The sequence below is a fragment of the Furipterus horrens genome, unplaced genomic scaffold (genome assembly GCF_987537825.1).
Source record: "Furipterus horrens unplaced genomic scaffold, mFurHor1.1.pri manual_scaffold_2, whole genome shotgun sequence".
Lineage (NCBI taxonomy): Eukaryota > Metazoa > Chordata > Mammalia > Chiroptera > Furipteridae > Furipterus > Furipterus horrens.
The window spans coordinates 46,762,586-46,779,447 of record NW_028327172.1 but is presented as its reverse complement, the minus strand read 5'-3'; the positions used below and the strand labels follow the sequence as shown (position 1 = coordinate 46,779,447).

General features: G+C 44.7%; 1 protein-coding gene across 1 annotated transcript in view; it reads left to right on the top strand.

The window, feature by feature from the left end:
• Positions 1-16,862, top strand: part of XRRA1 (X-ray radiation resistance associated 1) — a 54,957-nt gene that overhangs the window by 12,193 nt on the left and 25,902 nt on the right. The window contains exons 4-7 of the mRNA XM_090265472.1: positions 238-309; positions 1,261-1,333; positions 4,237-4,334; positions 10,914-11,047. Coding sequence (XP_090121598.1) covers positions 238-309; positions 1,261-1,333; positions 4,237-4,334; positions 10,914-11,047 — 377 coding nt within the window. The remainder of the gene's footprint in view (positions 1-237; positions 310-1,260; positions 1,334-4,236; positions 4,335-10,913; positions 11,048-16,862) is intronic.

The window sequence follows — 16,862 nt, the reverse complement described above, 5'->3', positions numbered from 1 at the left end:
GAGAGGAAGGAATCCTCCTAAGAGCCCCGTAAAGTCAATGTTACTCACCCTATCTTACAGATGGGGAACTGGGAGGTGGAAGAGCTGTGATGGTAGCTCAGCTCTGAACAATCTCAAAGTCCATGCTTTTTCCGCTGTACCAGGCTGCCTTGTTCAACAGGGAGTCATTTGTTGGCTTGGCCAACTTTATAAACTTGGTTGGGACCTTGAGAGTTGACTCTCTCTACTATGTTCCAGCTGAAGCATCACTGTGTGAGGAAGCCATCAGACCTGTGCACCATTAATGTGAGTGGCCTGAAGTTCTCCAAGGTAAGGCCAGCCAGCAGAAATGTAATGGGGGTGAGCCAGACCTGAGGTGGCCCCTGGCTCTTTGTCCATTGGACCTTCAGAGTCCCTGGGGAATGGGAATCAGGTCACAAGGGTGGGGATGGGTCAGACAAGGACTCATTGCTTGGAAGCAACATTAAGACACAATCTTTTGCTCTAAATCTGGTATTGTCATTGTCCCATGTGAGGTGAATTAAAGGAAATAGCCTTGTGGAAGTGGGTTTGTGTTAGCTGTAAAATTTTGTTGGCGTAGGATTTATTGTGTGGCAGAGTTCCTATCAAAAGAACCTGCAGGAGAAATTTCTGTCAATTTTTAGTGCCAGGTGTTAATGCTTCTCCCAAGATGCTGGTTTGTTCTTAACTTATAGAACCTGTGACTCATGTGATGAGTCATGTTTCTTTCTTTGCATTTACTAATAGGTATCTCAGAGCCAAATGTGTGACTGATCATTAGCCAATGTATATACATGATATTATGGCATATATTTTTGGTTTGTAGGCCTTCCATGGCATATGAAGAGAGATTGCTTGTATAATAGTATACATCAATTAAAGTGAATGAACTAGAGCTACATGTATCAACATGAGTAAATCTCAAGAACAGTTTTGAGTGAGAAAGGCGGGTTGTAGAATAGCTACAGTATGCTATATTTAATATAGTTTTAAAACATGTAAATAATACTATATATGGCTCATGGATACACATATGTAATACAAGATAATCACCAATCATCTGTGGGACAGAGAGAGGATAACGTGATTGGGGAGGGATATGGGGGGGGCAGCTCTCTGAAATGTTTTATTTCTTTAAAGAAATCTGAAGCAAGGACAGCAAAATATTCAGATTTATCAAAGCTGGATAGTGTTACATGGGTCTTCAGAGTTTCTTTCACTATACTTTTCTGAATATTCTTTCGAAATGCCTTCGCACAGGCTAAGGAAAAGGACTTCAAGCATTTTGATTGCGTGATTTACATCAATGCTTCAGAAAACCTGCTGCCTCTAGGTGAGCTTTTTCTCCCTGAAAGCTATCTTCTGCCTTTTGGACGACACCGCCAGTCACTCACATTAGAACCTGCCTGTCAGTCCATCATGACTGGCCACACATCTCCTTTTGGAGACCAGTGAGCTGGGCATAGGAGAACACACAGACCTGGATTCTAACCCACAGCAGGCACCACCTACTTAGAACATTTCTCTGTGAACTGCTGCTTCTTAATCTGTAAATGGAGATAATTCCCTTACTTTCTTCCTTCCCAAGGCAAGTTGCCTGGTAGGCTCAGATGAGATGGATGTATACAGATGTTTTTGAGCTGGTAAGAGCTCCCGTTGGAGCATAAAGCCTTCTTGTTTATTTAGCAAATCCACAGCGACCCCTGCTGGGTGCGAGGATTACATGAATGCTTGGCTTTTAGGAATGAATGCATCCAGGTCCTTGCTCTGGTGAGTCATAGTTTGGTGGGGAGATGGGCTCACACACTTTGAGCAGAACACAGGAAGTGCAATGAAAGAGGGAATCACAACATGCTATGCTAGTATATAAGCAGGATGTCAACCCAGGACAGTGTCAGGAGGAACTTCTGAGAAGAGGAGCACTTATGCTGAGATCTAAAAAATGAATAGGAGAGACTCAGGAATTAGAAAGTAAAGAGGCATTTCAGGCTGTGACAGAGCAGAGAAGCCTAATATGTCTGCAAGGGACGCAGGTAGTAGAGAATGGAGACTAAAAAGCTTGATAGGGACTAGATTATCAAGGACCCTGAGTGACCTGGACTTAATCCTGCAGGCAAAGAGAGCCTCGAACAGCTTTTAAATAGAGAAACTCAGTGGTGGCTCTGAGGAGTGGGGATAATAAGAGAAGAAGAAGGTGGAGACCTGGAAGATGGTTTCATTTTTCCAGGGAGAGGAGGGGAGGCCTGAACCAGGGCCATGGCAACTGGGGTGAAAGGGGTTAAGAGAGATTCAGGAGGTAGAGACAACCGGACTTGGTAACTAGTGGGCACCTGGAGAGAGAGGAGGACCCCCGGGGATTCACTGAGACAGAGAGCACTAGAGGAAAGGCAGATTTGGGGAGAAATGGGGTGAGTTCAGTCCGAATGCGTTGAGTTTGAGGGGTGTTTTTAAAGAAGCATGTAGTGAAGTCCCTGCTCTTGAGGAAACACTGTGGTGTGTCAGGAACATGAGCTTGAAATACAAAGGCCAACAGGCATGTGAAAAAATGCTCAACCTCACTCATAATTAAAACAACATCAAACTACTATTTTCTACCTATCAAACACTGGCCAACAATGAGGACTGATGGCAGCTGGAGTGCAGAAGTATAATAAATTGGTGCAACATTTTTGGAAGGCAGTTTGACAGTGTTTCTTAAAAATAGTCATTGCCTTTAATCTAGTTGCTCTGCTTCCAGGAATTTATTCTATAGAAACAGATGTTCATTAGAAACATCTACGAAGCATTTTTTAGGCTCCACTGAACATTCTGACTTTCAAGACCATCATAGACCACACTTGACACCAGGTTGACTTAGAAGGCTCAAAGGGATTCCACACAGTATACCAGCTGCACAGCATCAGAGTTGCTCTTCAGTGACATCCTCGTGGCATTTCGTGTAGCAGTCTACATAACCATCCGTGAGCCAGTCTCTGTGGCCTCCAGCCCGTGTCCAAGACTGACACTCTCATTGGGTGGATGCAGGAGCCGCTCTACCTGAGCAATGTCATTCCCCACGGCAACACTCCGTAGACATAGCTCACAGAGTTCCTGCAAAGGACATGTCCAATTACAGGAGTCAGCACACACAGGGAAGCCCAAAGTTCTGGCGCCTCCTTCAGATGTTTATTGTTCGTTCATACTTTCTCCTGGTTCAGAAGTGATTTCTATCACAGCAATCTTGCCGAGTAACATCGTTATCATACCATTTGTTTTAGGTTACCAGGGAACAGGGCTAGAAAGTTGACCCAAGGTCCAGTTGTCATGCAGAAAGGGAAAAGTGTTTTTACCTTTTACCTGGAGAGCCTAAAAGCTATTAATAGGTGAATGGTTAAATAAACTAGGGTATGTCTATATTGTAGAATATAATTCAGACATTATACAGATTTGTATGTTTTGATGTGGAATAATTCTTAAGGCATTTGTTAAGGGGAAAGAGCAAGTCACATTACACTGTGAATGGTATGATTCCATTTCTGTGAAAAGAAGTGTGTTTCAGTACACACATGAGAAAAAGTCTGGAGATGCATGAAACTCTGTATAGTTATCTCTAAGTATTGAGATTAAAGGGGATTAATACTTTTCTGTGTTTTATTTTTTGTTTTACTTTTTGGGGTGACATGTTTGAATTTTTATTTTATATTTTATTACAGTGTTTTAACTGAGCTTTGGAGTTAGGCAGACTTAGATCCAGTTTTTGGCCGTTCACTTACCAGAACTTCTATTTTAGCAAATCACTCAGCCTAGCTGACCCTTGGATTCCTCAGCAGTAGAATGAAAGTAGTAATCTCTATTTATCAGGACTGTTAGAGATCTTTTTTTTTTTTTTAGATTTTATGTATTTACTTTTAGAGAGAGAGGAAGGGAGGGAGAAAGAGAGGGAGAGAAACAGCAATGTGTGAGAGATACATGGATTTGGCTGCCTCTCGCACGCCCCCAATCGGGGACCTGGCCAGTAACCCAGGCATGCGCCCTGACCAGGAATTGAAACAATGACCTTTCAGTTCACAGGCCAGTGCTCAATCCACTGAGCCACACGAGGCAGGGCAGGATTGTTAGAGATTTAGAGGTCATGTACGTAAAGCGCCTTACACGGTGCCTGGCCTAACACAGTGGGAACCCAGTAAATGACCACCGTTAATATCTTTCTCTTAAGTCTTTCACAAGCTGAAGATTCTCTTTCTCCTTCCTCTACAGAGGTATTTCACACATTTCCAGCCTTAAAGGAACTGGAGCTCGCATTTAACAGCATCAAAACCATCTATGTGAAATACGGAGACTTTAAGTTCTTGGAAGTAAGTTAGAGGTAGGGAATTTTTGGTGCGCACCTGTTTCCCTGTAAAGAGTGGGTATAGAGGTTTCTCTCTACTGCTTATAACTATTGGTAAGGGGCTCTCAGGGCCTTTACAGCAAGACCCTTGCTTCAGGGCAGTCCTCTGGGGAGGGTGGTAGGGTTGGAGATAGTGATGGGAATAATGGGATTGGTGGCAGATAGATGAAAATATATCATTCCTATGACCATGGTGCATGTTAGGGTGCTCAGTGATGCAGTCTGGGAAAGAATTCACAAAGAGAAGAAAGTACTGAGAGCAGATGTTTTTTTTTACTCTCCCAAGAGAGGGAAAGGGCTAGGTGCGGAGAAATGCACCAGCCCTGAGGGGTGGGGGCTGTGAGCTTTTACTAAGTGATCGGGGTGGTTGTGGGACAGGATGTCTCAGTTGGTCTCATATAGGCTACAGCTCATCTCGATGTTATCTTTGGGCGCAGGGTCTGATCTTCACGATCCGGTATGTCCTGTGTCGTAAGTTCCCAGAGCTTCTGTGCCTTCAGGGCTCTTCCAGTAATTTTCTAGTCCTAAGGATAAAGGCTCATAAAACAATTATGGTCAGTCATGCTTTATGGGATCCAGCCCGCTCTGGCAGAAGGCCTGAGGAAAGGACTTTTGTCCTATTAGTCCATGGCCCTGGAAAAAAAAATGCCCAAGTTTGGTGTCCAGAGGAGTCTATGCAGAAAAGTGAATTTTTAAAAAAAAGTATTAAAAAGTATTTTACAAGTATTAAAGGAAGGAGAACTTGAGGGGAGATCTGGATCAAGCGGGAGTTGAGGAACCATGAAAGTTAAGCAGTAGGTACAGCAGATTGGACCAGGTGAACTACAGGCATTATGGACTCATTCCAGAGACCCGTCTTGGTTGGGGTGAGCCAGATTGGTTGCCTCCGGCTTAGAAATAGCAGGCTATAGGCCTAATCCATAGGCCCAGAGATGAGTGTGAAATAAAATAGGACTCCTGTGAGTTCTATAGCAGACTCTTGACATTTGAACATCTACAGCCCCAGATTTGAAAATACAGAAAAATTAGTTTGCATTCTTGGCTTTCTTCTAAATTAAATGTCCCGTAGTCCTGCATTTTCTACACATGTTATTGTATACTTCAAGTTACTCATCTCTTTAACTTCCGTGAAAACTTTAGTGCCACTTTTCACAAAGAAACAGAGCTCTTTCCACTACCTGAGAGTCACTGTTTACTTGAAGAGTAGGGGACAGCAGAGCTGGAGCAAGGTGTGGGGTTGGGCATTGGGCCAGGCCCCCTTGCTGGGCAATGGACTCTTCCCCACACATTGGCCTTATAGCAGAAGTGTTTTTGATTCAAACCTTGGTGTTGACCCCAAAGAGTTAGTGACTTAAATTATTTAATCTGCAAACATCAGTAGTCAGCCATTCTTCACAAAAGCCCCACTTAATCTGGTCTTGCCAGAGAGAGAGAGGATGCAGGAAGAGGATGGGGGCAGAGAGAGAGAGGGAGGAGGGGAGAGAAACCTTACACAGAGTTAATTTTTTGGAAACTTGATGTCCTTTATATACCAAAGTTTTTAAAAGTTTTAACTGCTTGCTTGGGCCCCAGCTGGGTGGCTCAGTGGTAACATTGTCACATACACCAAAATGTTCCTGGTTCATTTTCCAGTAAGGGCACATACCTAGGTTGTGGGTTCAATCCCCAGTCAGGGTGCATATGAAAAGGCAACCAGTTGATGTTTCTCTCTCTCTCTCTCTCTCTCTCTCTCTCTCTCTCCCCCTCTCTCCCTCTCTCCCTTCCTTCCTTTCTAAAAATCAATAAAACATATCCTTGAGTGAAGATTAAAAAGAAAAAAAGTTTTAAATGCTTGGGAAGGCAATCCTGTAATAGATTATATCTCCTTGCATTTTTTAAAAATGATTTTACATCCTCACCCAAGAACATGCTTAGAGAGAGGAAGGGAGGGAGAAGGGAGAGAAACATAAATGTGAGAGAGAAACATCAATCGGTTGCCTCTTGAACACACCCCAACCAGGGACCGAACCCGGAACCTAGGCATGTGCCCTGAACAGAAATTAAATCCACGACCTTTCGGCCTGTGAGAAAATGCTCCAGCCACCTGAGCCACTCTGGCTAGGGCTATCCTTGCATTCTTAAAGCATGCTATACTGAATGTAATGGTACCTCCTCTCTGTGTTTTCAAGTTACATTGCAGATAATAGGGATTGCTATGATTTGGAACAGGAGTGGTCCTCAGACTTGTCCAGGAAGCATAGCTCCTAAAATTCCTATAAAACAAAAAGAGTACATTCATAACAACTGATGCAATTTTGTGCTATGTTAAAAACATTTTATACTAGATTTTAGTATAGATAGTGGGAAACAGTTTCCAGATGCTCTAAAGATACAGGGAGTCATTACCCTGACCTACAGGCCTGGGAGTTTCTTATGACCTTCCATTTATTCATTACTTTACCTTTTAAAAAAGTAGTTATTGAGCTCCTTCATGTCATGCATGGTGCCAGGCATCTTGTCTTCCTTACACTTACTATTTCAAATTCCTATTTCAAGTGCCAGTGGGCCATGGGGAAGGGACATGACTGGATCCAATCTAGTCAGCTCTGACCGCACAGCTGACTGACTAGATTAGATCTACGGGTTGATCATGATTAACTTCTTAGAGGCCCTACTTCATAGTTTGATAGCTTCTGATGAATAGTATTTATCCAGCAGACTGAGACTTACCCAAGGGAATTTATTTACATTATAGAGCAGGCCAGCCCTGGCTGATGTGGCTCAGTTGGTTGGAGCATTGTTCCATAACCTAAAGGTTGTGGGTTTGATTCCCAGTGAGAGCACATACCTAGGTTGTGGGTTCGATCCTTGATCTCCAGTCCTGGGTCAGGGCACATACAGGAGGCAACCAATAGATGCTTTTCTCTCACACTGATGTTTCTCTCCCTTTCCTCTTTCCCTTCTTCTCTCTCTAAAAGCAATGAAAAAATAAATTCTCGAGTGAGAATAAAAAAAGAGAAAGAGAGAGAGAGAGAGCAGGCCAAAGTCATAATGCAGAATATAAATAAGACCAAACCTCATGGCCAATCATTTGTTTTCATCTCTCTCTGATTTGCAAGGGCTCTCTAAGAAAAAGAATAAACCTGTCAAATGTCCTGAATCTGCAGCTCATAGTAATAAATGTTTTGATGTGTGCAGTAGCCAGGGTAGGAGTCTTCTGCCCTTGTTTGCCAGAAAAGCTGCCACTCAGAATAGATTAGGAGTCAATTCAGATAAACTTAATTTTGCCATGATTTGATTCTCTGCAACCAGGTCTGAAAAAGGGTCAGCAGGAGCCATGCCCTGAGAGTCAGAAGAACTTATTTCTAGTCTTGGTCCTGCCAATACTTTGGCATACCTCTTGTACCAAATAACTTATTCTCTCTGGGACTTAAGTTTCCCACTCTGTAAATTCTGGGCCAACTGTGAAATTCTGTGATCTGTGATTCTAAGACTATTCATTTCTTTGAGCTGCCCTTAATTCTATGGAAAGTAAATTTGGACCAAACATTAAATGGCTAAATCAGCTAGAATAAGGATCAGCAAACTTTTTTGTAAGAGGCCAGACAGTAAATATTATAGGCTTTGTGGTCCATATGGTCATACCTAGTCAACTCTGCTATTGTAGGAGGAAAGCAACCATAGACAAGCCGTAAACAAATGAGCAGGGCTGTATTCCACTAAAACTTTATGATGCTGAAATTTTAATTTCACACAATAAAAAAATTTTCCAATCATTTAAAAATATATAAATTATTCTTAGCTCACAGATCAAACAAAATAGGCAGCAGGTTGGATTTGGCTCACAGACCTTAGCGTGCTGGCTCCTGAGCTAGAACAGTGGTGGAACAGCTCAGTGTGGTTGCAATGGAAAGTGAGATACAGTTGAGTGTAGGTTGATGAGCCTGCAGAGGTAGCAGATGAGAAACCGTGGAGAACCTTGGAAGTCTTGCTAAGGAGTTTGAGCCTTATCCTATGGGTAATAGGGATCCATTGAAGGGTCTGGAACTGAGGAGTAATAGGGTCAGAACTGTACTGTAGAAAATTCACTGTGGCTGCTGTATGAAAATAAATGGATTGGAGAGGAAAGTATAAGGGACATTAGGAGGTAGAAATCCATTGTCTGTTGACTACCCACATGTAAGTATGAGGGAGAGAATGTTCCTCACCTTTACCTGTGCTTATCCGAGCCAGCTTTCCAGGTCTTCCTCCTTGGAGGCTTGCTTCTCTCTCTTCCCCTGCCAAGTGGGGTCACCCTTTTGTGTGAACTCTCAAAACTTGGAATTTGCTGCTGGCAGTGTGAACTTGGTACTTGTTAGGTGCTTTGGCACCTCTCATGGGCTATCCAGTCTTATCAAGTTCATTCTCAATAACATGAATTCTAATTATAGCCAACCCATTTATAGTTATCAGAACAAGCCAGGCTGCCTCCTGCCTCCTGCCTCCTGGCTTCTATACATACCACTTGCTGCACTGTGTGGTTTTTGCTCTTAACGATTTGGTGAATACAGACTAGTCTCTGAGGACAGCTGCTCTCTGAAGCTTGTCTGGACCCCTGGTAGAGCTCACTATTCCTTCCTTTCTGCCTCCATTGGCCCGCGCCCGATATCTATCCCAGCAGCATTGCTATTAACAGACACATATATGTATCTATGCCCTGGCTGGTTTAGCTCAGTGGATTGAGCGTCGGCCTGCGAGCTAAGTGTCGCTGGTTCGATCTTCCAGTCAGGGTACATCAGAGAAGGAAAACTCTGACTCCAAAAAACCTCCGCTGCCTTGCGGCATACCTCTTCAGGGGAAAGGCTAAGGGAGTAAACCCCGACAGAAAATCCGGAGCCGGAGTCCCTAAGGGGGTTTGACGTTGTAGTCAACACCGGCAACTCCTGCGGCGCACCTGAAGCCAAGCTGTATTGACTCCGTCTTTCCCTTGGACCCTTCAGCTGCGAAGAGAGGGGGGGTCTGCTGCATGGGCAACAGCAGACCCTCCATATTACCCTGCCCAGGTTCTGTAGCTTCATCGTCATCACAAGATGTCGATTCAACACGGGAGGAGACAGATACCATGTCACTCCCGAGTCGAACTGCACAGCCATTCTCAGCGGTGCAGATAGACTCTTAAGAAGCTACACCATCGTCTCTCGAGACGGACGGCTGCCGCCGCCGGATATGTATCTAGAGGCCCAACTAGGCAGTGAACTTGCAGAGGGCAGAAACTGGTTCAAAGTAAACCTTCAGTATAGAGGGGCCTTGAATGAAGGGATGGGAATGATGATGGCAGTCAATATCAACTGAGCATTTACTGTGTACTAGACTCCATGGTAAAGGCTTTACCTACATAATTCCTCATAAGCCCATTAGTATTTCTGCTTTATAGATAAGGAAGCTCAGGTTAGGTGATTTGCCCAAGATCCCTCAGTTAGCCAGGGCTTAAACCCAGGTCTACAGAGCCCATCAATTAATTACTACAATGGAGTTAGACAACCAAATTCAGTCCTCTGGCAGTGACCTGCAGTCAGTTGTATATGTCTGACCCTGTAATATAATTAAGTGGCTGACCAAACACCTTGCCCCTGCACCAGCTGCATAAGATGTTGAAACTGGCCCCATTCAATGGGCTACAATGGAGGTGTGTAGGCAGAGAGGAAGGGAAGGGAGGAGACTTGTACATAAGAGCTTAAGTGAGTGTTTAGAGGGGCTCCGAAACTAATAAACAAAGACTGTGCCAAAATTGTTTATCCCGATTGCCTTTTTCTTTGTAGAGAAAAACTCAGTTTTACTGATTGGTGTCTGACTCCAGTCAACTATGTGATAGATGGAGTGACAGGTTGGGTCATTACTCTCATAAGCCAGTTCATTTCAGCTGATTTTTTTTATGTGCACCTACTTAGTACTAGGTCCTATGTTAGGTGACAAGGATATAGAGATAGAGTGGCATGGCCCTTGGCCTCAGAGAGTTTATGGTCTGGTCCACCACTGTGTGCCAGGTCTGTGCTAGGCACATCCGTGTACCACTATCCTTATTCCTCAGACATGTACCCAGCTATTGCAGACACCTGGCCTGTGAGGAAGACCCCCAGAGAAGTCTAGATAAAGCACTCAAAGTCAGAGGAGAGAGTGATTCCATCCAGCTGGAGAATTAGGAAAGGTTTTATAAGGAGGCAGCTTTTGAGCTAGTCTTTTGGGGCTTATATTGAGGTACACGGAGAAAGGCATTCCTAGTTAAATGAAAAACTCAAGCAAAGATCTCTAGGTGAGGGGAGGCAAAGGATAGGGAAGAGTCACTTTAGCCGGCACTAAAGGATAAATAAAGGTTTGCAATAGGAGCTTAGGCTGGCAAATAGTCTGGAAACTGACTCTGGTAGGCCTTAAATGTTAGTACAGAGAATCAGGATTGTTTTAGCCTGTGGGTGACTGGCCACCCAAAGGTTTAAAAATAAAAGTAGCTAGCTCCCACATCATGTATGAAAATCATTGTCACACATAGTACTTATGTTCCCCCATCTTTTACAATGTCTTTGCACCATAGTTCCTGGACCTTTCCTTCAACAGCCTGACTGCGCAGGCCATCCGTGACCTGGGGATTCTGCCACGCCTCCGTGTCCTGCTCCTCACAGGCAACGGGCTCACCTCCCTGCCACCGAATTTGGCTGTCACAGAGCAGTAAGTTCTACATCCCATAGTTCATCCCATGTGTTCCCTCGTGAACCTTCATCTGGATATAAGCACCCAAGGGAATAGTCCAAAGCAGTTCATAAGTGCTGTGAAGACAGGCTGTGAGTGCTCAGAGCAGGGAGAATGCCATCTACTGAAGCTCCCGGTACAGGCAACCATGGGAGCGGGGCCCTGAGGGTAGGGAGGCTTTGGATGGGTTTCCCCTATTCCTCTGCTATTAGGAGAGACACGGGTTGCTTTACCTGCCTCTGATTTGGTGACGGGTAAATTGCAGATATTGCTCTTGCCAGACTATCCTTCATGAACCTTCTAAATATGCTCCACATATTCCCATTCTGCACATTTGCTGAGGTCATGCCTTCTAGCCAGAATGTACTGGTTCTTTCTCTCTTAAAAATAATACCACATATGTAGTGCTTACTGTGTGCCAGACACTGTTCCCAGCCCTTAACACATACTAACTCATTTAGTCCTCGCAACAACCCTATGAGGTAGGTGTCCTATTATTATCCCTATCTTATAAACAAGGACACAGCTATGTTAAGTAACTCTTCCAGGGTTACAAATCTAGTAAGTGGCAGAGTCAGGATTTGAACCAAGCCCATTGTACTCCAGAGATCACCATTACATTCTCTTATGTAGATTCTGTACATATTCCAAGGCCTCGTTCAGACCATCCTTTCCCTATCAGAAGCCTTCCCATCTTAACCATTTTTGAGTATATGTGTCAGTGGCATTAACTACATTTACACTGTTGTGCAATCACCACCACCGTCCATCCACAGAACTCTTTACCTTGACTCCTGAATCTAAGACTTCTAAGAAGAATATCAGATAATTCCCCGGATTCCAATCATATTCCTTTCTGCCCTCAAGTTAAAACAGCAATCACATCTACTTTTGATAATCAGTATCAGTCACCCAACCGGAATAGTAAACCTCTCTTTTCCTGCTGATTCAGTGGGACGAGGGACTGGGGTGGCCAATAGCAAACTCAACCTCCAGTTAAGTGCAACTATTCTTGTGTCCCCTGTAAAAGTATTCCCCCCTAGGAAACTAAGACCTCTAACTCAGAAGAGCTCCAAGTTGTAAGATGGGAAGCAAAAATGCTGCAAGTAGATTGTTAGGTATACTGCTAAGAGGAGCTGCTCCTATGTGCATTCATTAACTCCTAGAGCCTTCATTCTGGCTGTGAGGCTTTCAGCTCCTGTGCTGCACCGCCCTAGTGGGAAAACGGCCCCAAACATTACAGGAACCCCTTTGCATCTCTTCTTCCAAGTATTGACACACACACCCCCACTGCAATTTTTCACAGCTGGTTAGTTCCCAGATGCCTTAAAGAAGATTGTTTTTAATATATATATTTTTTGTCTGTATTTTCTAATTTATACTTGGGATAGTTGGCCCACATTATTTAGACTGCAGTACCATGAACTTTTCCATTTATTTTGGCCAGGTTCATAGGGGTACTCAGTATGGAACCAATTTAAACTTAACTAAACTAGCTGGATATTTTCTGAATCACTCCGATGACACAAAGTTGGGCTCCAGTTTTGAGAGGACCAGTCTGCACTGCCCACAGCCCTTTGCTGTTCACTGCAGCACCATCCCCTAGGGGTTGTGGGGGGAAGTTGAGGGGAACTGGGGCGTAGTTCTGTTCTGAGGCCTATCTCGTTAGGATCCCAGATTCATCTGGGCAGTCTCCAATGACAGTCCTCCTCCAATTTCAGCAAGATAAGCAGTTGTCCTCAAGGCAAAAGCGGCTTCTGCTCAGTTTCGATCTCTGAATTTTTAGGTTTTGGCATAATCCTTACTTACTCTCTTCACATCTCCTACATGTTTTTAAATGATAGATCTTTTTTGTTTGTTATCTTATTCATTATTCTAGTTGTTTCTAGTGGCAAATCTTGTTACATAAAGTAAGGCAAGTCTCCACTATTACACACTTCTATTTCCTTACATTATAAGATGAGGAGAGTAAATGCACTCCTACTTTCTTCAGAGTATCAGTTGAAATAATTGTGCTTTGAAGGTGTGAGGCTCCAGATAAATATTATTGTCATTTTCTTCCCACTCATCTGTCCACACTCAGTATGCTCTCTGGATTCCTCTTCCTCTACCAACCTCTTCAATGTTGGTAACCCTCAGTTGTCCTCTCTCAACCTGCTGTTTTTCTTTATCTTTATACTCTTTCTTAGTGGTCCCATCTTGTCCAGAGTCTGCCTATGCAGCCAAGGAGCCCCAAACCAGGGAGCTGCCTAAGTGTTCATGATATTCCAAAAAAGACTGGAGGGTTAGCAGATGTGGACATGCTGTTTATTACTCACATTACAGGGGACTGCACCTACCGTGGCAGGTGGGTGCAAGAGAGACCACACCCTCTCCAGTCTGAGGCCCATTATAAGGGGTCTCAGAAAAAGGCAGCATGGTCCAGGTTGCGCAAACCTTACATGTGGCCCGGAGCTACATTACATCAGTGTGTACGTGTAGAAGGAAAAGGTCAAGAAGCAGTCACAGGACAAGAAGGCGCTCCCAAAAGGAGATAAGGAACGAGTTACAGTCCGTTCCCAAAACAAGACACATTCCTTCTGGCCAGATACCCTCTGAGCAGCCCTCAGTCGTCGGAGGGGGAAGGACCATGTATTGACCGCACAGTCTCACTTCTGTCTTCTGAGCTACAAACCCACATATCCTGCTTATCGTGCCAAACTCATCACACACATGCCGGCGCCATGTGGGCTTCCGTGGTGGCCATTCTTCCTTTAGCAGCTCCTCAGTGCGCTAAAGCTAACCTCCCATTAACACTGATCACAAGGCTCTGCCTCCTTCTCCGTCCCTTCTCTTCACCTTTCTCCATTTCACGATGTACCTCTGAACCATTTGCACCTCCATTTCTGGGTAGAGCACACTATTCTCTCTGTCTGGGTGAGTGACAGGAATCATATTTGGCCCACTCCATCTTCAGACTGCTCTCATACTTGTTTTGACTGACAACTGATTCTTGAGCGCTCCCATTAGGCCTGTTCCCTTTTCCCCTTGAACCATACAAATCGGCCGTCTCTGCCTCGATCAGCACAGAGCAGAGGGGTTGTTACCTCCTTTTTTCTAATCACTGTGTTCCTAGCACCACCTAAAAGAACATGAGCTTTTTAGCAGCCATCAGAAGTCCTGTTTTACACAAGCAAACTGTTCATCGATGTCTCCCTCATCCTGTGTTTCGCATGGTGGGTTTTCTGTCTCTTATCACAGACACTGATCTGACATTTGAACAGACATTAGAGCTTGCTAAATTTTATCTTGTTTGTTGCAGCCCTTGGTTCAGTCTGTTGAGCAATATTTTTAGCCAAAGTCTTACAATGTAAAAGAAAAGAGATCCCCTTTCACCGTACAGACAAAGGAACTGACCAGGCCCAGAGCTGCTCAGCACCAGCTGGAACGGACTGCAAGCAGGGCAGCAGCAGCCCCAGAACCAGAGCCCAGGGCTCCTGATCCCCATTCCTATGCTTCTTCTTAAATGGCACAGAAATGTCCCATTCCTAAATGCAACCCTGGGGGAATACTCTTAGCTTCTAAATAAGTGAACTCCATCAGATTTAAACAATATTAATTCCTTTGGACAAGAGAAGGTATAATTAAAAAATAGCACCACTCTGAATGGCGGGAAACCTCGGTCTCTCCCCTCCCAGCAGACTCCTGCCACTTCAAAGAGCTCTTCTCTCAAAATTGCCATGGGACGGGCTTAGTGGGAGAGCCTGATACTTTCCTCTGAAGTCTTGCATCTTGTCCTCCTCACCCACCTAGTGACTGTCCCCATATTTTAAGACCTGTTTTAGAGACAAAATGAAATTTTTCTATGTTATAATTAGGGTGACAATCTTAAAAGGCAAAGCACTGTAACTTGTCACAGAGACAGGACAGAGCCAGCATCTTCTTCATTACGGGGGATAAGAGGAATTTTTTGAAGGCTTCTATATTCACTGTCTCATATTTCACTGGAGTGAAATAAATAAAGGTTGGCCAATTAATTATAAATCAACAGAGCTGCTGTGCACAGCCCCTGTAACTGCTCTCAGGTAGAAACTAAAAATTCAGTGTATGAACACTGGTCCTTTCAGGAAGAAAAAAGAGTAACCTGTGACCTCGAAATACCATAACCAAGGCTTCTTTCCTTCTCTGCGGAGTATCTCTGGTCTTTGGACATCAAGCCTATTTCCCTTCATACTGCCAGGGCTCTTTCTGAAACCTGCTCCCTTCTTAGTCAGAACTGTCACGGTTATAACTAGAGCATTGGGGGACCTCACAGCTCAGGAACGTACTAAATGTAGGTCCTAGGCATCCATGGAGGAGCCAGGAAGTTCTGCCTCAGCTTTCACACCTGCTCCTCTCTGTGACTCGCCTCGTTTTTCTCCACAGGTGAGCTGCCCGTGTCTCCCTGGGCCCCATGATGGGAAACATCACTGTCCAGACTTCTAAATATATTACAGTTCAGCCACAAAGAGACCACTTTTCTCCCTGTTTCTCTCCCTCTCAGTGTTGTTAGGGGCACAGGATATTCCCTCTCCAGTCTTCACGGCTTCGCTTCCACACTGCCTTCCCCGGGTCCTCCTCCCCGGAGTGGGTAACTCCCACAAGCTTTGCACCCACTGCACGCAGTGTGCCCCCTCCTCCACAAGACTGTAGCACCTTGTATTCTTTTTTTCTCTGTATTCCCTGTACCCGGCCCCATAAATGTCTGTTAAAGAAATTGATGAGTATGAAAGGGGGAATGAATGGCTCTTACACACTCTCTAAACTCCCCTTTGAGATACTCCTGACCTGAAGTGCACTGTTACAGTCCTTTCGGAGTTTTGAACTCAACTGCCTATCTTCCTCAAGCTGTCTCTGACCCAGGGAACAGCTAACCCTCCCATCTCCCTGCCCTTTAATCCACATGGGACTTGAAGAGGTGATATGAGAGGTGGGTGCTCCAGGACAGGGCCTGGGGTTGCAAGTCAAGTTTGAGCTCTCCCACTTTCTAACAAGGGGGCTTCCAGGCAAGTTGCTCAGAGTTTGAGTGTCCTCGCCTGAAAAGGAAGTAACACCTGTCCTCCATAGTGCTGTTCTGAGATGATACTTAAGGTGATGCCAGGAATGCAGTAAGCTCTGAAGAAATGTTACTTTGTTTTCCTCTTGCTGTTTGTGGTTTGTATTGTACAGTATGTATATGCATTTATGACTGAATGTCTATGTGTGTGTTTATTTGGGTGTATGGAGGAGAAGGAATGAAAACATGATTTGAGTCATCTGCCTTTGTGTACTTAAAAAGAATCACCTAGGCCTCATCCACCTGGGGACAAAAATGAGGTCACATTAATGGCAGTACCTAAAATGCCACTGCCTTCAGCCCCATCTGTGTGACTCAGGACCTCAGCCTAGTAAATCCCGCTCTTGGGTATTTCTGGGAATCCTCGAAGAGTTTTAAGTTTAAAAAGAGACTTGTCCATTATTTACTGATGTGTGCACTATATGAAGTCACTTTAGCCTCACTGCCGCCTGCCCATCTTGCCCCACCCACTCACTGGCAGAGCTGTGGTCCGTGCCTGGTGCTCTCACAGGGATCATCCCTGGGGGGACAGCATACCCGGCTCTGTGCCCTGACCCCAAAATAGGCAGTGTCCTCCCTGCAGAATGCTTCCCCCAACTTGGCCATGCCTCATTCACTCTGCTGTTTGCCAGGAGCACTACAGGTGCCCCGCCCCCAGCCTGCCCCAGCCTGGCCTCTCAGAGCCCACCAGTGAGCACGTGGGGCCTTGCTCCACACAGA